This window comes from Fusarium redolens (genome assembly GCF_020744475.1).
Source record: "Fusarium redolens strain MPI-CAGE-AT-0023 chromosome Unknown BKA55scaffold_13, whole genome shotgun sequence".
In the NCBI taxonomy this organism is placed as follows: domain Eukaryota; kingdom Fungi; phylum Ascomycota; class Sordariomycetes; order Hypocreales; family Nectriaceae; genus Fusarium; species Fusarium redolens.
Window position 1 is genome coordinate 579,771 of NW_025763676.1, and position 27,593 is coordinate 607,363.

Genomic DNA, 27,593 nt, shown 5'->3' on the forward strand with positions numbered 1-27,593 from the left:
TACAGGGAGGTGAATGCTCCTTTAGGTGCCTTTGTCTCACTGTTTGCTCACCTGACGATTCACCAGTATACAAACCAGAGAAAAACAAACACCTAGCCCTGCAGTATTATTTGCTTTTAAAGAAAAACATTATTAATTTTTAGAATTTTCTATTATTTTAGTAATAACTTTTATTTATTTTATTTTTATTTATATTAATAAGATATTATAAAGTCTAAGGATATTTTATCAAAATTAAGAGATTTAGGTAATTTTAGTGTACTGCTTGCTTTGTTGTCAGACTTTTGGCGCCTGATTGCTCACCTCAGTCAATAGACTGTTTGCTCTTCTAGCGTGGTTGCAGTACATATGCAGATGTCCGAGAAGTCCACGACGCCTACCTATCAAACAAAGAAACCCGCCACTCGCATTTGCCAACAAAGACGACAACACAGTCACAAGATTTATTTCAAGCTTCACCTTTACGACATACTAACTACTGAATATCATTCATTACCATGGATCCAAATACCCCACGCAGTCCAAAAAGAGCCAGCGCAGGCCCGTACAAGTTAAGAAAAAGGATCAAGACAATCCAGTATGCAGATAACCCTCCAAGGCAGGGATCCAAGAAGAAGCGCGCACCTGGCGGAAGACAACAAAGGCAACGAAGAATCTGGGAACATGAAGAGTCTTGACAGCTTTTGGCTCATTTCCAATGGAGCTTTAGCAATGGCGTTGATTTCTGGAGTGTTGCGTTTCCAAAGTTTCAAGACGCTGTCAAACGAACATTCACCGATGATGAAGCCGAGAAGCAGCTGAAGCACCTATCAAGCCAGCATGGCCAGCTGGAAGGCGTCGAAGACTATGCCAACTTGCTTGAATTTGGCCTGGAGTCATTGAACCTACCAGAAGAGACCTCCAGAAGTGTTGATCAGTTCTTCAACCGTATACCCGACATTAACGCTGGCCGGTCTGCAGTTACGACTAGTGAAGGCAGCTCACACGTGAAATGGTGCCTTAAGAGGCTCTTAGTGAGTTTCATGGTCTCTCCGGAGAAATTGAAGGCTGTGAGTACGACCATGTCAAGTCAACTGCCACTCATCTCTCATCTCGTGCTGACCAGCATGCTGCTATAGATATTGCCAAACGAGGAAAAAGACAAAACTGCGGGCCAAGTTGATGAAGACTCCTCCGTTGAACCCAGTCAACCCACTGAAGTGCAACAACCATCTCAAACTTCATCGCGCCTCAACTCGGCAGACCAAATTGCGGACAGCCCATCCCTCAAGAGGGCTGGAACGTTCGTCGAGCGAGGTTCCGCCGTTTCCCCATCGCCCAATAGAAGAGAGATATGGGAAATTGAAACCCGGCTACTTGCGTCAGAGATCGAAAAAGAGCGGCTCAAGAGAGAGCTAGATACTGTGGTCAAGTACAAACCCGACGCTCGCGTGAAACATACCCTCCAGCAATACCTGGACTATACAGACAGAAGGGTCAACCGCAATAGAGCTTTCAACGTCAATAGTCCAGGTATGCACCGGGAAAATATTTCTAGGCTGTACATGACGTTGTTCCGGCAGATGCAAGATGCATGTTTCGGAGCATGCCGAGATCACCCAGAAGCACCGGAAGACCAAGCCATGCACAGCGATCTCGTGGAGTCTTGGGGGCTCAATGCCTTTGGACAAGAACTCAAAGATTGCATTCCTCGACTTAAAGACTCCAGGCTTTTCAAAATCGAGTTGCTCCTAGGACTAGTAGCTTCAGCAGTCATCGAAATGGTATTCGAGCCAGCCTTCCCAGCATTCATTCATCCACCAAATCCAATTGCAGAAGCCTACCGGCAAATTATTCTTGATGTCGGTAAGTGAACGGAGGGTCGAGCAAGAAAATGACTAATATGACCCAGCTGGACTCAATGAGCTTCATCGAGCAGATAGCACTGTCCTCCCACAAGTGACCGACAATAGCAGGTCTGAAATTATCCAGAGAAAGGTCAAGGAACTAGAACGCATCCTTTATAAACACTTGGAATTCTTCTGGGCATCTCCGAGCAGCGAGAACAATAACCTCGAACAAGTGCCCAGAAAAAAAGCCAACTTCAGTTTCTTTCTCGCGTCGGCGCTGGAGCTCAAGCTGGATCTCATATCGACCACCACACGACTCAAGTTCTTCTACTATGAGTCAAATGAACCCTTTGACGGTGAGCATATGGAGCGTTGCCCATTTTCAGACCGTGAGAAAAACACCATTAAAGGCTGCTTGTTCCCTCTTCTCTTGTTCCCCCCGGCTCGAGAGGAAACGGCAACTTCAAGTGACTACGTCCTTGAGCACAATACCAAATACAGCATGTACTTCACAAGGTTATCTGAAGGGAATCATCTTGATCTGGAAGTGGCGGCAAAGGCAATCGTGCTGACGTAGGGTAGGATCAAGGTGAGGCAGCAGTTGAGAGGGTCTGATGGGAAGCTTTTTGCACACTGGATGAAATTTGTAAACACTGTATTCTTTATTTATAGTTTTGATGAATCGATGTCTTCTTCTATGGTAACGACTACCATCTTTCATCTAGAAACCACAGCAATCTTGGTCGTGCATGAGTCAGGGTGTAAATCCCTCTGTTCGTGAAGTTGTCGGGAAAACCACGGGCTAGGTCAACCCGACCGCGCTTTTCTTAGGACAGTGTGTCTCATATGGTAGATTGCTTTGTCGCCCACAGCTGTGATCATCCCACCTCAAACACCAAGGGGAAATACTAGCAAAAGATGGGGAACCGGTGACAATGGTATCAACTCGATAGCTTCATAATTCCAAGCCTCTGTCTCCCTAATGGAGGTGTGCACTTCGTGGTTGATGCTTGTCAACACGTAAACCAGAGCAGGAACGGGCATGACCATGGACCACACTAACTATTTGACGAACAGAGATTTGGCGAAGGTCCTGACATACTTAAGTATATGGGCTTTTCTAGATGTTTGAACCAACCTAGAACGGGCTCACGGAGAGATTCTTGGTAACATCTTTGCTGTCGTAGCTTTCGTCTCTCTGCACAAGTATGTTCTAGAATCGATCCCCGGGTATGAGAGCTAGGTCTATGAATTGTCTCCCAAGGGTGCAGGGTATGCTTCAGCTTGAGAGTTAGAGTCACCCCGTCTCGGAGCACTGGCATCGGGGATAATGGTTGGCTTTCTGTAGTTCATTGAACGTGCGTTGAATATATGAGCGGACACTTCGTGTTGTTGAATGATTTTGAAGTTGACGTGGTTTGGCATTAGCATGATGCTGGACGGTTGATATTCAAGAGGTCAGCAAAAAGGCATTTTCTGAGATGTGCGAAAGCCCTGTACATACGGCAGAACCACTAACCGCATCGCCATTTCAAAGGCATTTCTGTATATAGAAATGGTAAGTCTTTTGTACTTCTAAATCTTCCTTGTATCCCAATGATGTGCTGCTCCTAATACGTTGTTCTGTACCAAGTGTTTCGACGATCTTCTCGATGCGAGGGTGATACACTTTCTGACACTCAGGGAGAGCATGCTATGCCTAAACGGCATCCAATGGTTCAGTAGCCAATACAAGTCGATGTGCCGGGGTTTGTTATGGCCTTTGGAATTTTGAGTGTTATCAGGATGTCGCTGACTCCCTGCACAAGAACCCTTGGCGAGGAGCCTTGCTTTGCCTTTGTCCAGGGATAATTGCACGTTCTGACACCTTATGGCGAGATATCGCTCTCCGGGCCCAAGGTCAACAGTTTCACCAGGCATACTCTTTCGCTCAATCATGTATGCCTTATGGTAGCTCCCATATCCACTGAAAATGGGATATTTCGTTTTCTTTGATCATGAAGAAATTTGATTCAAGAATCTTGTGTTCCACGTTCCTCGGGTGTGATAGAAGATCTGCCTGAACGTTATTGTGTGTTGGGCTGTTCATTGCAGGTCTGCTCAAAGTCCTCAAATATTGTCAGTGTTCGTTGTTTGCGAGTCCAGAGGTTCTGGTACCGCGGTGATATAAGAAGTTGCTGTCCTTTTGGCTTCTGGAAGCGAATATCTTGCCCGTCCCGATACGTTATTGTTGAGTCGTTGTCTAGCTGTGCGGTCGCCACAACCCTGGATCTGGGTTGAAGATGCAAAACGGCTAAAAGCTAGTGAAGATAAGAACGAGTGAGCTGATGGGACAGTGAGTCCACAGTGGGGAAAAATCAAACTCGTTGTTTGCATGGCTCAGTGCCATCTCCTGCTGCTTTTTTTGCATGTTAAGAGTGTTTCCTGATATTCCCGACACCGGATACCGGTATATCTGAAGTACACTACCTTTGCAAAATCGCTTCTAATTAAAGTCTCGATCTGCTGGGAAAGTAAAACGCCTTTCTAGGACCAATAATGAGAACCAAGGTCTCCTGACCCCATCGTACACACAACGCGGTTTCTATCGAACCACAGGGCGATAAGAGCTTTACTGTCCGCAATCATCCCCAATGCGCCAATACACCTGATAGAACAATAATTAACCACTTCTTCTAGTGTTAAAACGCTCTCGATGTTGGTATTGACTTGGGAATTGAAATAATAGTGCCTTATGTCTCGCCATGGATTCCAGTCGAACTAGGCCATATCGTATGCGCTTTTGCTCTGGAGAAAGGGTAGTGCTGAGGTAACGAGAAGAAAGCAAGCCTGATGTTTGGATCAGACTTCGACCTGAGAGTTTCTGCAGAAGGAGAGACTCCCAAGCAGATGGAAGGTTGATTTTCAGTGGCTATTCACACGCAATGCTGCGGCTACAATACACTTTGCTACCCTGAGCTGCTCCAGTAATATCCAACAAAGCCTTTGTAAATATCCTCTGATTCCAATGGAGCAAACTATCCGTCGACACATCAACTAAAAGAAGGGTATTGCGTCTCCGTGACTGTGGCTCAGAGGCCTAGGGCCTTATTTCATCCACGCAAAGTGGCAACAGAAGTCCATGGAACTTTAGCATCTCATTTGTATCAACACGAACTTCGAAGCTCATCTACCAACTTCCTTTAAAGTCCTCTCTGTCCAGATGTTCGGCCTCTTCTCCTCGTGAGTCCGATTAACCTCACTCTCACGCTCAAGTGCAGGAACAGCATGAGACTTTAAACTATCGTCACGGGCTGTACCATTAAGAGGCAGCGAAGTGGTCATCTGTGGTATGACTGTGCGGCTGAAGGTTACAACTTGATGGTTAATCTTTTGGTCGGCAAATCACAAGTAGCGACATCTCCTGATCCTCATAAACGCAGGCCTGTCATTTTCGGCTCACGACAATCTATCCTACAAGAGTCTGTGAAGGTTCAATGATGTAACTTTATATCAGTAGGCTTCGCTTTCAATTCGTCAAACGGTATCTGCATCCTCTTATCAATCAACCACAGACCACAAGAGGCTCATTACTGGAGAGTCTCCTTTGACTGTTCACGAGTGCTCTTCGCATATGTAAAGTTAGACTATGATTGTTTAAGTAAATGGGCAACGATGTGAAGGTTGTTGCCCAGCCAATGAGGGATTGGCAGTTATCGAACCCTATTATGACTTTACATACTCCCGCGAGTCACGACGAAGTAAGACCTTTGTTCACAAGTTGCACAGCAGGGTTAAAACAGGGGACATCGCCTTACCAGAACTACTTATGCATGGTGCAGATTTAGTGGGCCCTAGACTACCTTAGTTGTGTTTGGCATCTTGGTCTAAAGCTACAAGTTTTCTCAAACTTTTAGGTCTCTACAGAGCCACTGATGTGGGTTGATCAACTTTAAATCCTCCGTCTATTTAAGTCCCCTCCCCCCCTCTGCGAAACTGGATGCTTTTCTCTTCTATAATATTTCGACTTTGCTTTTCATTCATCATCATGACTACCCAACGCCAACTTGGCAAATGGTGCCGTATCCATTTTGAGACGGTAACTATCAGTATCCCCAGCAATTTTATCACATACCACAGAAACCTCCGTTCTCTCTTCAAAGAAAAAGATGAGTACGAGATGACAGATGTCGACGATTTGACTGGATATGTTTTTGTCGACTGGATAATGTCCCGCGGATATGACGTGGACTACGACTGCGCAGCGCAAGACGAGAACATCGCGCTAAGGGAATACATCATTGCCCTGAAGGCTTGGGCTATTGGACGCCGTTATAACCTTTATGGTCTGGCTGTCCTTGCCAGAGAACATGCCGTCGACTTGGCTCGGCTTGTGAACCCTATCTGGGTACTCGAGGTAACAGTCGATACTCCCCTGGCCATGAAGCATATATCCGGCATCATCCACCGCATCGACGACCACACTTCGGCCGTCTTGAACACGACAACAAGGCACCAAGCGGAGACATTTATCCTGAGAATGCAACCTCCAGAAACAGTGGGTCGGCTCTGGGTCATGCTTCAGTTGATGCAGATAGCCCAAGGACCGGCTCTGCGACGAGGCAAGCGTCTGGTTTTGCAGGCTCTTCCAACCCTTATGCCGGGCTTAACAGAGTGGCTGCAGATACGTCGAGAATTGATACGAGAAAGGGACCGTATAACTCCTCAAGATGCTATCCCCGCCGAGAATGATGTCGATGAGCACTCTGAGAGTCCCTTTAATCACTTCATTCCAACTGCCAAGTTTAAGTGTGGAAAGATCATGCGGGCCATGGCTGGAAGCATCAACAGCAGCCGAACCATCGGTACCCGCAACAAGGAGAAGCCTTCCAAGAGGACAAAAGTGTATTGTTGCTCTCCATCCTTTTTCATTGGATCATCTTTATGATGATGGAAATACAACATCTCTCCTTCAAGCTTGCAGCTCCCAACATCTGACTTCAGATGAGAGCACATGCAGCTGGGAGTGTTTCTACCCCGTCTCACATTTGGGAGTGAGAAAAGGGGTATAGGATGGGTGTCTTTATCGGGCAGCACTCATACCTTCTTCTGGCTCGGCTACTACACCACACACACATACACACCCCTCCATCAACTCTGTTGGCACAAATTACGACTCAGCTTGGCAGCCATATGATCTGGAGCCAGAAGCTAAACAGGAGCCAATATCTTTCAGAACTTTCTACCCTTCTCCACCACCACATCAGAAGTCGCCATGCAGTAACTTGGTCACAAAAGGGAAAGCAAGTCTACCCCGGGCCTTCGGGTAACAAATCACACACATCAAACAACACTGATTACCTTTCCACATAAATTGTTGGAAATATTCTGCACCAATTGAGTGCATTGGTTATTACCGCATGAGAGATGCATTGCATAACAAATGTTTTTATGGAGACCAGCGCCAGCGTTGTTGGATTCTTGTTTACTAGCAGATCAGATTTGGCGATAATGATACACATGACTGGCCGTCTCAGATATTTGTTCTATGACACATGAAAATAATCGTGAAGTGATCGCCTGTTTGTAATGACCCAACTCGGGAATGTTCAAAATTGTCATTCCCTTGTCTCAAGTGAAGTCTTCAGCCTGTAAAATGAACAATCGAGCGACCAATCATAGTTCATTCCTTGTGCGAGGCTAGCGTCTCTGTTTTGTGACATCAACACTGCCAGGCAGAGTTGAGCAGCCTTCTTAAACACAGTCTTCTGCCGAAGCTCCGCTAGCGCTAGGACCAGGCCCTGAATACCTTGATGCTCCAGCCCGAGATTTGCCTCATCCACTCCAAGAACTCTTTTCTTCCGTTGTTGCTCTGTTTTCGCTGGCGCATTTCTCAACCTTTTCGCCAACCGACGATAACTCGGCGCAAAATGGGTGGATATAACGACGCCAGACCAACACACTCATGAGTATTTGTTCACATGAAAGGGAACTTGACTGAACACACGAACAGGCCTTATGCGAGTGGTACTTGTGCTGTTTACTTCGCAAGCGAGGGCCCTCTGCACATCCCCAGCTCACTCCTCGATGAGAATTTGAAGCAAGCTGCACAGTTCAGAGATGACGACTCTTCTCATCCTCTATCCGAGTTGTGGCTGGACGAGATCAAGCTCAACGCAGGTCATGTCATCATTCACTATCTCGTCACGGGTACATACCAGTGCCTCCAGCCACAGGAGAAAGAATACGAGAAGAGGGTTTCAGCCGAACTAGCTACTGCTATTCGTGTCTATGTCGCCACTGACAGTCTGTCCTTGCCCGCACTCCGCGAAATGGCCAGAGTGGAGATCGTTCACCTCGGCGAGTATCTTAATTTACCTGCCCTGATCAAAGTCATGGAAGAAGCTGCCCTGTCCTTTGACGCGAACCCTGGAATTGCCACCTATGTCCAATCGCGAGTTTTGTCTTACTCCCAGGACGAAATAATCCATGGTTCAGACAAGGCTGATGAGACACTGGATGCGGTGGGTGTTCCGGACTCTTTGAGCAAGGTCTTATTGCGAAGCATCTTGCTCGCCAAGGCCTCCGAAGATCGTCAGAAGAAAGAGCCGAACTATCAACTTTCCGGCTTGGGATATGCTGCGCTTGAACTGCGCACGACCGAAGAGGCCATGGAACGAACCGAAAAGAAAGCGCTCAGAAACGCTGAAGCTGCCTGCGAGGAAGAAGAAATTCAACAGCTCAAGGAAAAAAAGACAAACGGAAGAGCCTTGCGCCCGGATCTTGAGCGGCTTCAAACTCTTACGCACAATGCCGAAAAGAGGGCCCAGGAAGAGTCAATGGAGAGAGCGCTGGACGCCCAACGTTGGCTTTATAGCAGAAATTCGTCCATCCCACATCCTATTCCTGAACAAGGTAAGTAACAGCTTTACAAGGCCTTGACTAGATCACGGTGCGGCATCTTCAAAGCCAATGTTAATCGCTATAGATGCCAAGGTTCGCAGACTCGTATCCGTTTCATTCCGAACGTTGTCTGAAGCTCTCGAGACCGGGTCTTTCGAGCGACCTGAACAATGTGGCAATGAGGCCGACAGCGATCACAGCTTGACTGATCAGCCCACCTGGCTCCAGCAAGGGTTCATCAGAGTCTAAAGTATCCTCCTGGTGGTAATAGCGCTTACAGGAAACGCAGGGTTGCGGAAGGAATGGGGGGTCCAAGTTTGATGGGGTGGCATATGGAGACCAATACACTGTTGTCAAGGCCATAAAAGGCCAACCTGGAATATGTAAATTCTACCTCCTGCACAGCTCGTTTGTTATCTCTGTCGTGACTGTCGTGAATCAGCTCCACTTTGTCCCTTCCATGTATAGCACGTGACTCAGATCGAACGACCTCAAAAAGATTCAGCGAGAACAAACAAGTACCTCATGTCCAGGCACAACAGAGCAAGAACATAAAAAAAAAACAGCGAAGTCGATAGAGCAAAGGACAAGACGATCTTATACAGTTTTAGTTTAATTTTGTTGAGATTTCATTGTACTGCTGAGGTTGTGAAAGTGACGTTGATTCAATTACTAATGCAGTGGATCCTGCTGAGCTGTGGTGCTGGTTCCGACACGTGAGGGTGATCTTCCACAGGTGGCATCCAGGCGGCAAAATATACAGTTTGCACTTCACAATTAAGGTACGATATTATGACTACTTCCTCAATAGAGGATCTGTAGAATCTGAGTTAGGTAATTACGAGCTGGCAGGCAAGCTGTGGACCTCTGCACAAACACTTGAGCTACTTAACGAAGAAGGTTTGCGTGAAAGGCGGGTATCAGTAAACGAGAGCACACTGAAAGACACAAGAATTCATGCTTTAATTTCTTCAACTCAAGTTGTGCGTCACAAGAAGGTATGCGACTGTATTTTGAGAACTGTAGTGGTGTGCTTCATAACCTCGTTGGCCACCGCCTGAATTTTACTTTTCAAAGCCTCACTTTACTCCGAGTGGCGGAAAAGATTCTAAAGTTCAAACTTCCAAGGTTCCGAAGACCCAACTAAAGGGAAGGGCAAAGCCAATAAAGGCGTCTCAGTTGATCACGAGGCGGCCCATGGTTTGTTCTCTCATGTTAAATAACCTTTGTAGACTACAGATCACATAATGATGAGAAAGGTCTACGTGGCTAAGGGCGTCATAGAACTTTGAAATGAAGCAAAGTGGGAATAAAGGGTGAAACGCTAATTTCTAGGTATTTATATCATGTCTTGCCCATTCCAAAAGCTGGATCTTTTCTTCTCTCACATCACGCGAAACCACGTTAAAAAACTCAGCAACAAAACGATAACACACAAATTCCCTTGATCATGCAAACGTTCTCGTCTGTGCCCTGGTGGAGCCATGCAAACCACCTCGTTGCCATAGAATTTCAGGGACGGAAAACAGTCCATATCGAATTGGCTAAGCTCGAGAAGTACCCGCAGCTTTATATTCATGTGACTTCTCCAGCACCATCGTACATCTACGGCCACGTCCACCATGACATGGGATTTCACTACCGCGAGGAGCTCGGACCTATGTACCTCGACTTGCGTACTGTACCCGGAGTTGCTGGACACATGCTGTGGGAATACTTGTCACAGGGAACGTTCACTCGCCTCCAGGGTAATCCCTCTGACAAGAAGCAAGACGAATACTTCAAAAGCATTGTTCACGTGCATGCTGTGGCAGACAGGTTTAACATAGATGGCCTTAGATCGGATACGGCGAAGGAGATCTTCCGCAAGGCTCAAGGCATGGGTCTGATGGAGCTAGTCAAGCTCCTTGAAGAAGCGAACTATCATTCTAAATCATTCCCAAAATTCTCCGAGTACTTGGAGAAACGGCTGATTGGTTCCGCTTTGTCTTACGGTGATGGAGACAGCCACAAGGCCTTTCCCGAACTAAGGACCCAACAATCACTCTCACTCGCTCAGATGCTGTTGAAAGCAATCACGGAGATAAGCGACGTGGGATGCATTGATATGGGCAAGAATCTCTCCAATTACCCTGTGATCGATAGAATGAGGATCGGCGAGAAACATATTGTTTCTGAGTTCCTTGGCGACAAAGAGACGAAGAAGCCCACAACAATGTGGATGAAACCGAGGAGTGAGACCAAGAGAACGGGCCAGTCGGTTGGTAGCCGACTTTTCAGTCCCGCGGCCAAGGAAGAGGAGAGAAGCGGGATGAAAGACAATCTCGGACAGCCGATGCAGCGAGAGGCTTTGCCCCTACCAAGTTTCTATTCTCCCAATGAGCCCGCGTATATTCCTCCTTCCCTATTTCTTCCTTCTTTGTCTCATCAAGCTGAAAGCAATGAATTTCGGATACCCGAACGCTACAGATATGGACCAAAGACTTGGACATATCAAGACCCCTCCTCCAGTACTCCCAGGGCAAAGACACAATCAGAGCTGAACATAGATCGGGAGAGGGAGATCATGCGTCTACAAAAGATTCGTCAACCAAACCATCTGTTTAAACAACGACTGGCCGCGAAAGACCTGGAAGAGCGCGTGTCGAAGCTGGAACAGGAAGACTCGAATAAGAATTCGAGTCACCCAGCTACATCAAGCGGTTTCTCGTCGCAACCAACCAAGACCACTGAGACGGGTACTCCAGGCGAGGCTAAAAAATCTTGCAATCAGCCAGTGACACCTATCGGACCCGTGTTGAAAATACCCGAGTACAGAGTGGTGCCCTACTTTGACGCGCCTTTGAAACCTTTCTCACCTGCCCCGGATGCCATGAAAGGTGACTCTGTTGAAGTTGAAGAGGCCATCGATTGGGTTTCGCCGTCGGAGAAAAAGGATGCTATGACTGGATATGTCTTTCTTTAAATATTGCCTGAACTTCGGCTGAGATGTGAGCAGCGAAACATGGAGATGCAGATTGAGTTGGAGGAGCAAAAATGCAGGAATTGGAACACAAATTGCAACACAAATTGCAACACAAATTGGAACCTGGTATCGGAGTTGGGAGCAATTCTATTGATCTTGTAAGTAGATAGTTTATCAATTACCTAAAGCCTACTGGATTACGGCATTTAATTTTACTGTAGGGGTCGATTTCTTATATCTTGGATTGATTTACTTTCCTCGAGAAATATAATACGTCTTGAACATAAAGTACTTGGAACACTTGAACCAAATGAACTCCTCCTTGACTCGCCTTTAGGCGAGCCTTGTTATTGGAAGCCCATTCCCAATCTATCACAAAGAGGCTGAAAGTACAGATACCATGATAACTATGCAAGAAAGAACTCTGTAGACTCGAGTGACGTGGCAGGGAACGTGGCGAAAGCTATTCTAGCAATCTGTGCTACCTGAGGCTCAAAGGCTCAATACTTGTGCAAACATCACTGGAAGTCTTTGGTTGGGAAAGCAAAGGGTTTCTAGTAAAGTATTTGTTCTTGATGATGATATATCTGTATTAGAATCTTCGCAATAGGAAATAAAGGGGAAAAAAAAGAGTGTGAGCAGCTCCACTTTGTTTCGGCCATAGTGAGGGACCTTAGTTAGCATGAGACTGTGCCATGACCTCATAGACTAAATTTAGTTATCACAAAAAGGCCTTCCTAGATATCATCATTGGTGACCTGAGTCCTGAGCTGCCGCTTCAGATAAACTTCAGATTCTGCTTCAGATCCCCCACTACTGGATGTATAAGGAGGAGGAGTCCAAGGAGCTTGACGCCCCAACACAAAGGCAAATAACACATATGCTTCTGACCCCGCAAATACCGAATCTGATAGAAAGACCAGAATATTCGATGGATGTTTGAGTTTCAAATACTCGTGAGTTATTTAGTGTTTCAAAGTCTTTTGAGGGCGCATGATTTATCACAGAGGTCGGCGTCACCAATCATATATTCCACTCTCATGATGCGGAAGGGTGTTCGTAACATTTTGAGCAACAAATACTTTCTGTTGCATGTGTGGTATCTTGAAGCTTGTATCACTGATCCGGGAAACCTTGCTACTCATATAAATTCCTCAAAACGCCTCCGTCACGGCCCTCCCAAATCTTTTGTTCGTATCGTCTCTTTTTCTCACGCAGCTCGATGGGGAATAATCTGAGCAGCATGTCTAAAGAGCCGACGGTTCAGTTCGACAAGTCGTGAGTATGACCAACTGACATGAATTTTCTTAAACTAACAAACATCTAGGCCCTACGTGGGGAGCTTTGTCCAGATTCTGTTGAAGGGAAATTCGATTACTCGAGTCCACAAAGGGGTCGTCCCAGCCAACTTACTATCCAGCAGGAGTAAGGAAGTAACCCATGCAATTGCACCCACATCGACTACGCCGATCTTGGATATGCAGGCCATCGCGATCGATACGGCCCACGTCGTCATCCATTTCTTCTACACCAAGCAGTATGATTGCATGAAACCCAAGGACATCTCTGGCCATTTAGCGAAAGGCTACGAGCTGAGGGTGACACTGCAAGTCTTTGAAGCTGCTACAAACATGGAATTACCGTGTTTGGTAGCCCTGGCGAAGGCAGAATCTCTGCGTCTCTGCAATGACCTGGATCTCTTGAATCTCCTTGCCATTCTAGGAAAGCACAGCTTCAGCTACAAAAGTTTCCCCGAACTCGAACAGTATATTGCATCTCAGCTTGAAAAAGTGATTACCAGTCCTTGCAGCACTTTTGCAACTGGCCTTCTGAGCCGGGATACTCCAAACAGCATCACAGACATGCTTGTCAGAAGATTGGTCACTATGGCTCGAGTGGACCAGGGACGAGAGGCCAAAGCGAAGCCTGGACCCGAACATGAACCGTCAAACATGATCAAGGTTGGAACAAAGGAGCAATCTTCTCAAAACCACATCGCCAGAGGAATTTGGCATAAAGACACTCCTACAACACAGCAAAAAGCTGTCGAGGAGTTTCTCTTTCCGACAGCACATCGATCGTCGTCCCATGATTGAGTGAAGGAGTATCACGAAAGTTTGGAGGAACTGGGACTCAGCGAAGAAGAGATGAGACTAAAAGTCAGAAAGTCGGTGGATGAAACCTTTAAGATTCCTTCCTTAACAGTTTCTCTCCAAGGCTCTCGTCTTGGACAGGCGCAAGAAAAAGCTGATTCTGGGCCTTCAAGGTTGACAGACAGACCTAATCTATTTCAGATTTTCCCCCGCGGGTTTGAAACGGTTCCTGACGCTGAAAAGAAGTCAAACCCCACTGACCTTGGAAGTTCCTTCTCAAAGCTGAAGGACTCTCTTGGTAAGTGAATATATAATCCAATTGACACCACGAGGGATTGCTTGCAGCTAGCTAATCGTTCAGTGGCCGAGACACACTCGGCCATTCACCGCGAAATAAACAGAGTCGTGACCAAGACATTGGGGAAACCAGAGGATGAACGACGAGAATCTACTTGCATTGATTCTAACAGTGGAGGGGTGGATTTTGACTTGGAGCCTCATCCTACAATGACGCCAAGCCCGACTGATTCAGAGGATTCGGATACGGGGTTTTCGCTGATATACGATGCAGGTTCGACCGCATCTAGCAACAATATCTATGTGTTTTAGAAGTGATGGACGTTGAGTATGCTGGTCAGAAGATCTATCGACATGATATCCTAGGATTTGATGATAAGTCCTGGTTATTGTAATCCATTAGAATGGAAACAAACACCCCCCCTTGCACTTCAGCTAGCTTACAGATTGGAAAATGGACTATGTTGCTTGACCTTTATGCGACTAATTAAAGATTGTGAAATGAGATGCTGGAAGTCTAAGATGTCAGGAAAGAATCAGAATCTGCATAAAAAACAAGATCTATCAATCAAAGCTTCACCAGAGCTTGTTCCAGCTGTTGTCTTGCTTGCTATTTGGGGAGTGGTGAACTTAACTAGCTTCAGAACCGTGATCTTCAAGTGCCTCAACCTACCAATATGTCAACCGATCAGGTGGCGTCACGGGGCTTCAGCCTTGTCAGCGGCGACACTTTCCACTTCGGCCACTTCTTGGAACCAGTTAAGTTAATTTTTAAAATACTGAACAGGGTTAGCTACAGTAGGAAGCCTAGTGATGAATGAAAATGTGACAATTCGGCCTCAGTGGATAGAAGTCCGACACCAGTATCGGATCAGTTAAAACCGTCCTATTCGTAATCATCTATTTCTTCCCAATCAGAAGTCTTCAACATGCGTCCACTGTGACGGAAGCTTGGGCGCCACAGCACTTATCTACCGAAGTAACCTATCTGGCTCAGAATTAGGATCTTGAGGCGCAATTTCTTGATATGACAACGCATTTTGCCTTAGGGACCTCCCGGGGCGCCTAGCCTACTAGTCTGCATATACACTATCGAATGGTTTGTGTGGCTGTAAGCTTAGTGCTGCAGGTAGGTAACTTTAAGCCTACAGAAGTTTGCGGTGCCAAAAGTAAGTCTGCCGTGGCTGAGGCTGTGCCGCTGCGCCACCACCCGATAATGATCACCGTGAGGGCTAGTTCAAATGCCAATTAATACAATGTCTTCCAGCTGATGAACATCCGTCAGATTTGACATTGGGTCAGAAACCAAGAATAGTGGGGGAATATTTCACCCTTGCGTGGGTGCCATGTTTCAGCTTCAATGGGGTACGTTCAGGCGCATTTTCTACTCTCCCTTTTTTTGAGGCTCACTCAGTTGCAGACTCACAGAGGTATAAAGAATCCATTCCAATAGTCTTTATCTTGGGAACTAAAAGCCTATGGTGCACGTTTTATTCACCTATGACTGACTGTTAAGAGTCTCTATAACTCACGACTATGATCCCTGACGGAAAGCCTCAGATTTGGCAATCGCCATACCGACCACTTGACGACAGTAGGGATGAGATTCGCCTTGTCACTATCAAACCACTACAATCCGACGGGATTGTTCGATGCCACCTCTCGACAGCTTCATTGAAAGAATTCCGTCCTGCATACTTGTCTTTCATTCACGCATCGGGACTCGTTGGGCACTCAGCACGAAGAGTGCTCCCAAAATGGATACAATCTTGCAAGCAGAGACCCCACGCTCAACCAGGGAAAGCTGCTCTCACTTTGGTTCCTGAGTCATCTCAAGTTGCCCACCGCTACCGCTGGGGTGACTTTGCCGCTCTGTCGTACGTTTGGGGGGAAGAGAAACGGCAAATGATATTCTTGAATGGAACCCCGCTGCCAGTTACCAAGAATCTAGAGATTGCCTTGCGGACACTAGCAATCAACGGAGAATTCCAGGGTGATTATAAGATCTGGATCGACGCCATTTGCATCAACCAGGACGATGAAGTCGAGCGCGCAAGTCAGGTCCGGAAAATGAGAGAGGTCTATGGCGGAGCTTGGGCCGTTATCTCATGGCTTGGAAACAACAACGGGCGGGCAGACGTCAAGGACGCCTTCCAACTTCTTCGAACGCTAGCGTCTCTACCTGAAGATGAACAGGAGCTAACTAAACTGCTTATTCAGCGACCAGGCCTCGTGCGAGAAGAAGGCTTCTTCGCTCTCCACGAGTTGATGAAACGGCCGTATTGGTCGAGGCTCTGGGTTATCCAGGAAGTTGTTATGGGTGCTTCATTCACCGTTTTACGGTGTGATGATGGGCTTCTGGACTGGGAATGTTTCTGCAAAGGTATTTCTGTCTTGTATCGTGGGCATAATTGGACCCTCAAGGATCTTCTGTTGGTGAGAGAGCAGAAGCGGAGAAATCTGAGAGAGTCGGGATGGCACATCACGAGCCTTCACCTTGTTCACCAAGCACTTCGTGAACTTATCTTATATGAAGGTGAAGGTATCGGCACCCGTCTTGGTTTCCGGCGTCTGCTACAGGTCGCTAGCTCTGGCCGGTGCCGGGATGTCAGGGATAAGATTTTCGGCCTGCTCGGACTGATGGATCCCCAAATCGCAATAGAGGTCGGACATGATTATAGCCTCAGCCCTCCGAAACTGTTTGCAGCCGTTGCCAAGGCCTTTATTAAGCATACTAACAGTCTCGAGCCTCTACGGCTGGCGAATCCATGGGGAAGAAATGGTTCACCTACCTGGGCAGCAGACTGGACCTGGGAAGGACGAATGCCATCTTGGCGACCTGGTTCAACTTTCACTGGCTCAGTTGGCGAAACGGGGGCCTCGACCCTTCCACCGAAACCGGAGACAGTGTACAACGCCGACAACGGCGCTCCTGCTGCCTACAAGTTCCTTGAAAACTGGAGATATCTTCAGTGCGATGGCTTTGTGCTGGATGCGGTTGGCGGACTGGGTGCGCCAGAACGCAACTCATTTGAATGGGATCCAGCTAGAACTATCCCATATCCTTCATGGAGAAGCGCCTATGGGAATAGAGAAGAGACCTCAACCGCGCTAATGGGAGCGCTGCTAGGGTTACGACATACAGATCATGGCGAAAATCAGTTGCATAAATTGGCTCTCTCGAGCCTCCCGTCTACATTTCTGAAAGCCATCCCGCAGTTCGTTGAGCGCAAATGGTCGTGGCTTGCAAATCAGCAAGGCTACTACTACAAGTGGGAAGGCTGGCGGGAGGCACATGATGACTTTATGCTAGGCGAACGTCCACTGGGTAGTTTCTTTACGGATTCCATTCCCGCTGATGCCCATGAGTCTACTTATGTTGATGTGTATTGTAATGGTAGAGAAATGGTCATGGAGCGACGCTTTATGCTCACAGAACGGGGTTACTTGGGCTGGGCCCCTGATAACTTCCTCGATGAGGGTGAGGAAAACCATACCCAAATCGGTGACCTTATTGCTATCATGTTTGGGTGCAGTACCCCTCTTATCATACGCCCTCGAGGGGAAGCATTTGTAGTTGTCGGTGAGGCTTACGTGGAAGGGTTTATGAACGGAGAGTCGCTTTGCCTAATAGACAGTGGAGAGTGCGAAGTACAATCTTTCTTACTATGTTAATATATAGCATCGTGTTCTGTAAGAGTGCTAGATATTTGATTTTGCTTCCAGCTGTTTATATCCGTCTATTGCTACTTGTTAGGGTTGATTTCGGCGAGGGCGTGAGGCACAAGGTGAAGCGAAAGGGTTGTAGAAGAAGAGCTGCCTTAATTATAGCCTAAACCTAGCTATATATATACTAGCTAAAAAGCCTTACCTACTTATTAGCTGGCCCTAACCTTCTTCCTATATCCTACCTGAAAGGTCTTTCATCGACCTCTGCTGCATACCACGCTTCAATCATCCATCACGCAGTAAGTCATCCGACCCGACTTTCCCTCTTCTAGCCGCAACCGCTAACAGCATCACAGCTGCCCCGTCACGATGCCTGCTATCCGAAGAAGCCTCCAGCCACCCGATAAGGCCTTTCGTACCAAAATGCCTGACCTGATCCCTTATTAATTAATAATATAATAATAACTAAAATAACTCTTAAAATTATAAATAATACTAAGGTAATTAATAAACTGAGACTTTATATAAAATATAAGTAGAATCTATATTACTCAAAGCTATATAATAATGTAATAGTAAAATATAAAATATATTTAAGTATAAGAATTATACTTATAATAAATATAGATATATAATATAACAATACTTAAAACCTAAGAAATTATGAAACCTAATAATATTAGTGCCTTAAACCCGAAGGAGACACAGAAGACGAGCGAAACTGCTCAGAACTTGCTACTGCCTTCCGTGCGCATGCTGCCGCCGTCGATCTGGAGCTCCCATGTCTTCAACTCTTGGCATCGTTGGAGATGAGAAGGCTAGAAGGCAAGATGAATTTAGTCTTGATCGCGCGGACATTGAACGATACTGGGCTGCCAATTGATCTATATCCGACGCTTACAGCGAATTTCGTATCTTATGTCATAAGACTATCGGCATCCCCATCGAAGAAATGCAAGGAGGAAATGACCAATCAGCTTGGTGTTCCAGAGAATGTTGCTATGGTGTTGGTGAAATGCTTTCTTCAGTTCAAAGGCTTTGCTACTCCAGACTTTCGATAAGGAGAACTCTCAGATATATCAATCGACCTTTGAGAGTGGTGTGCGAGAGAAGATGGCTAGAGAAACACCGACCAAGGCAATTCTTGAGACTTGGGAAGCTGGTGGTGGAAGCCTATCCTCTTTACAACAGACCCGTTTACAAGAACTCCAAAATGCTTCTGTCAAGCTTTCTGAAGATCTGGATACTTGCAAAGCGGATTTGGCAGCCTCAAAGAAGCGCTCGCAACATTTGGTAATGGAGGAAAAAGCCATCGTGGAGAGATTGACGTTGGAGCACGAGATAAAAAATATGCTCGAACGTCAGAGACGACGACAGAATGGATTCTAATCTCTGAGCGACCGACTTCGACTAAGGTCTGCCCAGTTTCGCAGCAAGGATCTCAGAACGAACAGTGTAGCGGTTTCTGATGGTCCTTTGATCGATCCGCATGCCAAAGGCCCAAAACTGATTAGTCCAGACCAGGAGGAAGAGGACCAGCCCGATGATGGTGAGTGAGTGAGCTTTTCATATGACATAACCTAACATTCCGGCAGGTGGTCTCCTAACTCCGGCCTGCCCGACGTGTAATGAAAAGGAACCTCAATCATCCGATAAGAAGGGCGCTAGGGTAGAGAAACTTCGTGCACGCTTGCGTGAGTTGCTATAAGAGGAAGATTGAAAGGCGTTAGAATGAACTGGACATAGCTAATACATGTAATAGACGACTTTAAGTCTGAGACTACAAGTTCCTCTGGGAAAAATACACCTGGTTCGAGCACTGAACCAGACTTTCATCTAGTTGGCTACGTCCAAGTGATGAAGATGATTTGGAGTGGTAGGAGTGAGATTTTCCCGACAAATTGTAACATTTGTTATTCTAGCTCGCTGCTTGAATCCATAGTTGAAAACGAATCGAGGTTATGACTGTCCGAATCACAATAAAACTTATCTCAAGCTGTGTTTATGTCCTGAGGATATAATCTTTGTGCGGACTAAGGCCCCAGCGCGGTTCGATCCGTAGCATCTTCTCCCAGACCAACTTCCCATAGACTGTAACGACTGTTCAGTTTGTGGAATGCGATATATCCAAGAAGTTGAGAGTTCAAGAGTTTGAGGTACGGCTCTCGACCTTTCAGTACAAGCCGCACTATAAGAACCTTGGTTAGCCAATGTCAAAATGAGGGCGTTCATTTGCGCTTACTTGCTCGGGCTTTAGTCGTTATCTCATCTACAATCTCTTCGAAGACGGATTGAGGGTTTTTATCTTCATACCATCCCCTATTATGGATGTAGTTATGAGTTTCTCCTGCTTTCTTCTCTTTATAGAACCTGTACTCCATCAGCTTTGACCTGGAAGTTGAGGCACCTGGGACAATATTCTTACGACAACACATCGTTGGTAAGACCAATCCACATTGAAATGTCTGGTACCACCTCCAAGAAGAGTGATATGTCAGGACAAAGTGCCTTCGGGAATGTGAACCAAGAATATGCCTCTCCTACACCATCTTTCTCTCGAAGGAACCATGCCCAGCTTCGACCTGCTTTTGTGCGCTCTATCTGATGAAACTCTTTTCGAGCCTCGAGAGCGTTGGAGTTTAGGAAGTTCAGAGATGCAGTGACAATAAAGTTGGCAACAGGCGGGTCCCAATACTTGAAGGCCAGCTTCCTAAGATCAGCCCATCCTTACAGGAGAGGTATGGGTTGTTTTTCATCTGCACAGAACCGTTCATGAAACATCGAGAACTCCTCAAGATATTCAGGGGCTTGGTCATCAAGGAGAAGACCGAGCCATGAGTAGATCCCGATATATACCTGGACCTCAAACGGGTGATGAGGGAAACAGACCTACGCGTTGTTAGTTTTGGCTGAGTTTGCATCTCAAGTAATACATACAACTGGGTATACATATCCAACTTTGAACATCAGCCAAGAATGGGTCCCCTCCTCAGAAGGGACACCTGTGTTGTCCGCGTATGTACGCAAAGCCTTCCATAGAGCATCGTTGCTGGTAGTCTTGAGCGGAGAATAACCAATTTCATCGGCAAATGACGTAACCAGAAGTTCTATAAAAGACCTAAGGTCCTGAGGCTTGGGCTCATGCCGCCTTTCTGACTGTCGTGGCCCTATTTCATGAGGGAGGGGATGAAGCCATCGGGAGCGAAGTGGACTCAAGGTGGCCCCATTTTGGTAGAAACTGATGAAGAGGAAACTGTGTCTGAGTGGGAAAGATATAATTAAGTGCCTTGTTGTTACGATTCGTGCCCGTAACAGCGTTATAAGGCTCTATAAGGCAGCTGTGGCACACCTATAATTGCTTGCATAGCGATTATGGCCCGATCTTTTGCCCTGTGGCTTAACGGCTTGTGCAACCGTTACACTTGTGTCCACCAATCTGTTATAGGTTGATTTTGAAGGTCTTTATATACCTGGACCTTTCAATGGAGAGTAACGGATTTTGTAGGTAAAGGGCAGATGCTTGCTGACGCCAAAATCTTTTCAAGGGGCATAAATCTTTCTCGTATTCTTCTTAAAAGAAGCATCGCTTCGAAGCTTGAGCTAAAGATAAATGAAGGAACTTGTCCGACTTTTGGCAGGATTACTGCAACAAGATGGAGAAAATCCAGGGTCCCGAACCAACTGCATAACAATAGGCCAACCACCAACGTTTACGGGTGGAGGTGATGCACGTCTTATTATACAAAAACCAGGATTGTTTGGAAAATGTTGGTAAGACTACTCGCTTATGCATGAATGCGCTGTGTTGACCATACCACAAAGCTCGCTACGGGATGATTCCTTGTCATGGGCTAACGGAACTCCACTTTGATCACGCAATGAAGAGGAAATGAGAGTCTTTGGTACACTCTAGCCTTTAATACTTACCTTGCCAAGCTTTGGCTGATCTCGATCTCTTTGAGAGAGTGGCACAATCTTGAACAGTCGAAAACTACTCCTCAACCTCTGGCTTCCGACCATAAACATATCGAACACGCATGTATCCATGGATTCGTTTATCCTTAAACACCTTTCTCAAATTCATCAAGAATACCTGGTATTCATCCTTGGGCCAGTTCATGATGCGATGCCAAACCATCATTGTATATCCTCGGAGTGTTCAGTATTTCTAGCTCACAAGTTCAGAATAGGCCGACCTACCCTCGAGGTCATTCTCTATCGATGCGCGGAGGAATTGACCGACCTTTAACATTTTTTCGTCTTTGGGCCATCCGCCAATGGGGACCTGGATAATGTTAGCTTGACGTATTTTCAGAATTCTGGATGAAATGATGATACCTTGAAGTCAAAGCTCTGCACGTCAACCAATCCAGCATCGCGAAATAGCTGCACGTCGTTCTCGATGTCTGTAAAGCTTCTTCCAAAGCCTTTACCACTCTCAATCACCAGTCGATTCCAGGTTTGTAGTGCATCAACGTCATCGATGGTTCCGTCATCTGAATAGAAAGTTGGGTTGATCTCGCCAGATTCAACGAAACCACCTGGCTTACAGCAGTGAGACGCCTCTTTAAATAGTGTTCCCCAGTCTGCTATAGCGCCAATGAGAAACCGGACATGGACGAGATCGAAGTGATTTTCAGGCCAGCTCCAGTCCTTTGTTGCGTCTTCAAGCTCGAACTTCACGTTTGGTGGAACCCAACTTGGTTGGATTGGAGATAGGTCTGTTCCGATGACCTCTGCGTTGGGGTGTTCATCGGCGAAGTCACTGTACAAGTCAGTATCATATGAGCATCACACCGGGTTTCTTGAAAAGTGAATACATTGCCCAGATTCCTACAAAAGGTCAGTCTTGATGTCACCAGCCAGAGGCTTAGTACATACCGGTTCCTGTACCAACATCAAGAACTCGCTTTAGCTTGTCAGTGTTCCCGTAAGTATTTTGGTGACCAGAAGCACCACTAACCTGAATGTCATCTTTCAAAGGAACGAGAGTCAGCTTCCCATCAAGGAGTAGTGTGAGAACATGGTGCCTGCTCATGTCAGTACTGTCCTCGAAACAGACGATAATCTTACGTGATATCAATCGATTCTCTCTGCTGCTCATCGTTCGGTGTAAAATAATCCGTATTATATCTCTCACTGTGAAAAGTCCGCCCTTGAAATTTGCGATATTCAAGGATGCTCGATGATATGGAAGCAGTAGAACTTTCTCTGTTGAGAATGATTAGTTAAACTTTCCATGATTCTGGAAGACACTGACACGTCGTCCCCAAAAGCCGAGTCGCTGACGTCTCCTTCATTATCTTCCTGATAAATATGTCAACATGAGAACCGTCGGGTCATTCTTTCGCGCTTGTTACCTGTGCGACAATAGGATCTCCAACGGGAGAACCGCCAGCTGAGATATTCTGCTTGTTTACGCCATGACGAGGGCTTCCGCCTGCGCTGTCAGTTTTGGGTGAAGCCATTATTGCTACCGCTCGTAGAGTGAAGTTTTCAATTGAGGGGAAATTGAGAACAGCAAAACCATCAGGTTATACTGGCTATTCCCTGTCGTTGCCGTAGGATTCTACCGATCCAATCACTCTACCATGCCAGGATGTTCCATTAGGTTTCCAGTGTCAGTTTGTCGCCATCCGCATGTAATTGTCGCCTTGGACACTCCGCCGACAGGGGTTACACCACGCAAGTCTATCCGCCCCATGTGCTTGGCGACTTTTAAGATATTATGTGATAAGTTTTAATGGTAATAAATAACGTAAAGTTCTAATTCTCTGTTAAATTAATTAATATTTCATAATCTCATGTACCAGATAAAAGATGCTACCTTTTTTCACATGAAATCGTTATTGCGACCTTCTTTGTTGGGCACATGTTGGTTGCATCAGCCCACTGAATGACTGGGTTCGGAATATTTACAGCAATCGATTGGTTTGTTGGCTGATCCTGAACGTTTCATATGCAGAACACTCTTCCCCGTTGTATGTTGGAGAATTATCTACAAGGGTCCCGGCCTGACCATCGCTTCAGAGCAGTTTACTTGGCTATCATGGTAGATTAGTAATTCTTCAACCTCAACATTGGGAGAAGGCGAAGTTCTCATCAATCATGTCGAATAATCCTTTTTAGATGATTTTGTGCACTCAAATATTTTTAGGGCTAGATTATGTCGAAAAAAAAGTATGATGTGAGTCGGGTGAAAATATTGTTTGATGAACAGCGGTACAGACTTGGAGGTTTTTGAATTAGTCAACGATCGATATGATATTAATAAGATAACAATGAAAAGAGGTAACTTTCTACTACCCTTGATTGGAAAGCTTTATTATGCTATTCTTATGCTAGATGTACCTGCTCGCGTATGCTCTGGTCGCCTTGTTAGTTGGTTTAGTTATTCCAATGAATGTATGGAGATAAAAGAGAATGCCGATGTGACACGTATCGTTTGCCCTTGAGAAGAAAATATGTATATGCCTTTCTGTTCCTCTTGGTATGAAAGGCGCAGTAGTCTTGCAGCGAATCCTGTTCCGACGTGTTTCTTTCTTGCAATCCGCATGTAATCTTCTAAAGTAATAAGTTTGAAAGGATTTCAATTCTTTTCGTCCTGAGATCGCCTTGCTTCAACGTAGGTGTCCAATTGACTTTTATAATCTATCCAAATTGATGTGACTTAGCCGGACAAAGAAAGATGAGACTAATCCTATCTACCTCCCCTTCTATTTGATACTGATCACTGTTCGAAGCTCAACCTTCAGTTGGCATGAAGTTGAAACCCCAAAACCGCGCTAACACTAAACAGAAGCTAAGATCGATGATCGTGTATCCACTACGGAGTAGACTTGAGCAGAATGAGACAATACCGCGGCAAGTGCCGAGGCTCAAAAACTCTGTCGATACCGCTAAACCGATCGTGGACCAATTCCCAGCCAACCACACGATAATTGACGTGATGAACGTGTCCCCGGTTCCTTTGTCAGGAATGACGAACAACATTCGACGTCAATCTCGCTTCACTTCATAGCCAAGAATTTACATCTCCAAGCACTTGGACTATCTTCTCACTATTTCCTCCATCTGACAAATCTATTTCAATTGTGTTGCTTTAGAGTCAATTCATCTGCCGATATGCCCTCCAACAATGCTGCCTGGCTAGTCGCCCCAAAGACGTCACCACTCCAAGTCAAGGAAGCCCCCCTCACTGAGCCAACCCAAGGCCATATCCTCGTCAAAAACTCAGCCGTGGCGATTAACCCCGTCGACATCGCCAACCAATACGTCGGTATTTTCATCCAACCATCGCAATACCCCGTTATTCTCGGCGAAGATGTCGCGGGTACCGTTGAAGCCGTAGGCCCTGATGTCACCGCCTTCAAGCCCGGTGATAGAGTTCTGGGATATGCGACGTCGCTTGCTACCAAGGATAATGCGCACGGCGCGTTCCAGGAGTATACCGTTATTCGTGCTGAGTGCGCTTCCAAGATTCCGGAGGGCTTGTCTTTTGAACAAGCTGCCGTTTTGCCACTTTCGCTTGCTACGGCTGCTTGGTCGCTTTTTGGCGATTCGACGCTGAAGATGAGATATCCTAGTCTTAACCCAACGCCTACCGGGGAGACTGTTCTCATCTGGGGAGGTTCATCTAGTGTTGGCGGCTCAGCAGTTCAGCTTGCTAAAGCGGCTGGCTACGAAGTCATCACGACTGCGTCTGCTAAAAACCACGAGTACGTCAAGAGTCTTGGAGCAGACCACGTCTTCGAATACAAGTCTCCCCAAGTCACCAAAGACATCGCCTCTCTCCTCACCGGAAAGAGACTCGCAGGTGCATTTGACGCCAGCGGTTCAGAAGACGGCATGAACAGCGCAAGTCAATCAATTGTTCACGCCGATGGTCTGCGCAAACTTATCTGCGTTCGATCTCCTTCTTCTGAAGTCGCGGGCGTCGAGGCCAAGACTGTTCTCTCGATTAGTATTATCAACACCCCTGTTGCCAAGGCTGTTTTCGCGGATTATGTACCCGCTGCTTTGGAGCAGGATAAGTTCAAGGCTGTCCCGGAAGCGGAGGTCGTTGGAAAGGGCTTAGAGTCGGTTCAGTTGGGTATCAACACCCTGGCCAAGGGCGTCTCGGCTAAGAAGATCGTTGTTGCTCTGTAAATGGAAGACCAAGACTACATAGATGAGATTTCACTATAATCTTATATAGATAGACTAGTTTTAAAAATATGAACAGTTTGTCAGCGGATTATGCTCCAATGTGATCACTCATTTTAACCTCGGGTCAGTTTCCCCTCTTCTCCACCAAGACTTCAGCCTCAAAATTTGCGCTATCATCACGCCATAGACTTCTGGATCATCCATTCATTCATCATAGTGAAAACTGGTACAATGGCTGAAACTGAAAAGAAGGAAACAATTGCCCTCATCGGCTTGGGCACAATTGGTCTCTCATTTGCCGCACTGCATCTACGTTATTCAAACGCCAACCTCAGACTATACGACGTCCGCAGTGATTTGAAGGAACATATCGAAAGTCTCTTACCAGTCTATCTCACATCAACAAAGAAGAATGACTCTCAGTCTGACATCACAGTCAAGGACCTCGTTGCTGACGGCCGACTGCTGATATGCTCTTCAATCGAAGAAGTTTGCTCAGGCGCAACAATCGTCCAAGAACAGGGACCCGATAGTGTTGATTTCAAAAAGTCCAACTGGGCTGAGGTCATTAAATACGCACCTTCAGACGCTCACTTATGGAGCTCTACGTCGGGGATTAGTGCATCGAGACAGGTGGAGGACATTGAGGATAAGGCCAGGGTCCTCGTGGTTCATCCTTTCAATCCAGTGCGTACGAAAGACTCTTCTCGAACCGTCCTACTGATATAATTATACAGCCTCATATAATGCCATTGATCGAAGTCGTTCCATCGCCTCACACTGAACCACAAAGAACTCAATTCGCCATCGATTACTTCAAGAATCTCGGCTCTGGTCATCGCCCTGTCAGAATCAACAAAGAAACCCAAGGGTTTGTCGGAAATCGTCTAGCTTTTGCCTTATTCCGTGAAGCTTGTCATTTAGCCTCAAACGACGTTGTCTCAGTTGAAGATCTCGACACTATCGTTGAGGCCAGTATAGCGCCGCGCTGGGCAGTAGCTGGACCATTTAAGACGTATAACAGCGCTGGCGGAACCGGGGGAATCGGTGCATTTCTACATAATTTGGCTGATACTATGGAGGCGTGCTGGGATGACGCAGGTGATATTAGTCTCAAGGGAACGTCTGCGACTGAACACAGTCCACGAACTGATGATGATGGGGATTGGACGGATAAAATCACGAAGGAAACAGAAGAGGCCTATGGACGACCAACGGCAGAGTCACTGGCAGAGCGTGATCGGAACTTGCAGAAGGTCATCGCAGCTCAACCAAAGGGAGCTTGATATTTTGATACTCTCACTTCAGATATGAGCAATGCCGTCTAACATGAGTGATATTATGATTATATGACAATGTCAGGTACAAAACGAGATCAACAAGAACCCCTTCTCTGGTCCAATTCAGGCCGGATCGAATGGGAACAGAGTATGTCTCTCCCACGAAATCACCACGCAACATCTCATACTCATCTGTAGCCGACCTCTTGGCTTTGACATCTTCAGAAACCTGGTCTTTATCGTCCCATTCCCGCCATACATCCTTTTCTTCAGAAGGACCTCCATTACCATCAGCATCATTAATCTTCCCAACCTTGCCGCTACCTACCACCTTCCAGCCCATTACCACTGGGCCACTGACCCGTGTCCTATGGTCATTGCATGTCCTTGCAGGACATTCCAATCCACGGAAGTGACCGGGTCCACAGCG

At 46.4% G+C, this 27,593-nt stretch overlaps 10 protein-coding genes across 10 annotated transcripts; 8 read left to right on the forward strand and 2 right to left on the reverse strand.

Moving 5' to 3' along the window:
• Positions 1–497: 497 nt before the first annotated feature.
• Positions 498–2,406, forward strand: BKA55DRAFT_705689 (uncharacterized protein; the record flags this gene model as incomplete). Its single annotated transcript, XM_046200672.1, has 5 exons — positions 498–670; positions 704–1,013; positions 1,119–1,512; positions 1,603–1,845; positions 1,892–2,406. The coding sequence occupies 5 exons, from the start codon at positions 498–500 to the stop codon at positions 2,404–2,406; spliced, it is 1,635 nt and encodes a 544-aa protein (XP_046046386.1).
• A 3,450-nt stretch (positions 2,407–5,856) lies between these two features.
• On the forward strand, positions 5,857–6,756 carry BKA55DRAFT_542180 (uncharacterized protein; the record flags this gene model as incomplete). The annotated part of the gene is made up of 1 exon (XM_046190460.1): positions 5,857–6,756. One exon carries the CDS (start codon positions 5,857–5,859, stop codon positions 6,754–6,756), a length of 900 nt encoding a protein of 299 aa, XP_046046387.1.
• Positions 6,757–7,549: 793 nt separating this feature from the next.
• On the forward strand, positions 7,550–8,960 carry BKA55DRAFT_705692 (uncharacterized protein; the record flags this gene model as incomplete). Its single annotated transcript, XM_046200673.1, has 2 exons — positions 7,550–8,723; positions 8,755–8,960. Exons 1-2 carry the CDS (start codon positions 7,790–7,792, stop codon positions 8,958–8,960), a joined length of 1,140 nt encoding a protein of 379 aa, XP_046046388.1. The 5' UTR covers positions 7,550–7,789.
• A 1,201-nt stretch (positions 8,961–10,161) lies between these two features.
• Positions 10,162–11,676, forward strand: BKA55DRAFT_693120 (uncharacterized protein; the record flags this gene model as incomplete). Its single annotated transcript, XM_046199867.1, has 1 exon — positions 10,162–11,676. One exon carries the CDS (start codon positions 10,162–10,164, stop codon positions 11,674–11,676), a length of 1,515 nt encoding a protein of 504 aa, XP_046046389.1.
• A 1,243-nt stretch (positions 11,677–12,919) lies between these two features.
• BKA55DRAFT_518397 (uncharacterized protein) lies at positions 12,920–14,378 on the forward strand (the record flags this gene model as incomplete). The annotated part of the gene is made up of 4 exons (XM_046188268.1): positions 12,920–12,954; positions 13,004–13,756; positions 13,829–14,067; positions 14,119–14,378. The coding sequence occupies 4 exons, from the start codon at positions 12,920–12,922 to the stop codon at positions 14,376–14,378; spliced, it is 1,287 nt and encodes a 428-aa protein (XP_046046390.1).
• A 953-nt stretch (positions 14,379–15,331) lies between these two features.
• On the forward strand, positions 15,332–17,934 carry BKA55DRAFT_575956 (heterokaryon incompatibility protein-domain-containing protein). Its single transcript, XM_046193440.1, has 3 exons — positions 15,332–15,431; positions 15,487–15,496; positions 15,585–17,934. Exon 3 carries the CDS (start codon positions 15,603–15,605, stop codon positions 17,739–17,741), a length of 2,139 nt encoding a protein of 712 aa, XP_046046391.1. The 5' UTR covers positions 15,332–15,431; positions 15,487–15,496; positions 15,585–15,602; the 3' UTR covers positions 17,742–17,934.
• Positions 17,935–18,848: 914 nt separating this feature from the next.
• BKA55DRAFT_693123 (uncharacterized protein) lies at positions 18,849–19,443 on the forward strand (the record flags this gene model as incomplete). Its single annotated transcript, XM_046199868.1, has 3 exons — positions 18,849–19,028; positions 19,161–19,284; positions 19,331–19,443. 3 exons carry the CDS (start codon positions 18,849–18,851, stop codon positions 19,441–19,443), a joined length of 417 nt encoding a protein of 138 aa, XP_046046392.1.
• A 325-nt stretch (positions 19,444–19,768) lies between these two features.
• On the reverse strand, positions 19,769–21,100 carry BKA55DRAFT_596273 (isoprenoid synthase domain-containing protein; the record flags this gene model as incomplete). Its single annotated transcript, XM_046195919.1, has 6 exons — positions 19,769–19,923; positions 19,978–20,105; positions 20,161–20,445; positions 20,503–20,624; positions 20,673–20,902; positions 21,085–21,100. 6 exons carry the CDS (start codon positions 21,098–21,100, stop codon positions 19,769–19,771), a joined length of 936 nt encoding a protein of 311 aa, XP_046046393.1.
• Positions 21,101–21,726: 626 nt separating this feature from the next.
• On the reverse strand, positions 21,727–23,203 carry BKA55DRAFT_596274 (S-adenosyl-L-methionine-dependent methyltransferase; the record flags this gene model as incomplete). Its single annotated transcript, XM_046195920.1, has 6 exons — positions 21,727–21,884; positions 21,936–22,020; positions 22,074–22,500; positions 22,809–22,946; positions 22,996–23,042; positions 23,096–23,203. The coding sequence occupies 6 exons, from the start codon at positions 23,201–23,203 to the stop codon at positions 21,727–21,729; spliced, it is 963 nt and encodes a 320-aa protein (XP_046046394.1).
• Positions 23,204–24,860: 1,657 nt separating this feature from the next.
• Positions 24,861–27,169, forward strand: BKA55DRAFT_518394 (uncharacterized protein; the record flags this gene model as incomplete). Its single annotated transcript, XM_046188267.1, has 3 exons — positions 24,861–25,871; positions 26,040–26,570; positions 26,705–27,169. 3 exons carry the CDS (start codon positions 24,861–24,863, stop codon positions 27,167–27,169), a joined length of 2,007 nt encoding a protein of 668 aa, XP_046046395.1.
• Between the last annotated feature and the right edge of the window lie 424 nt (positions 27,170–27,593).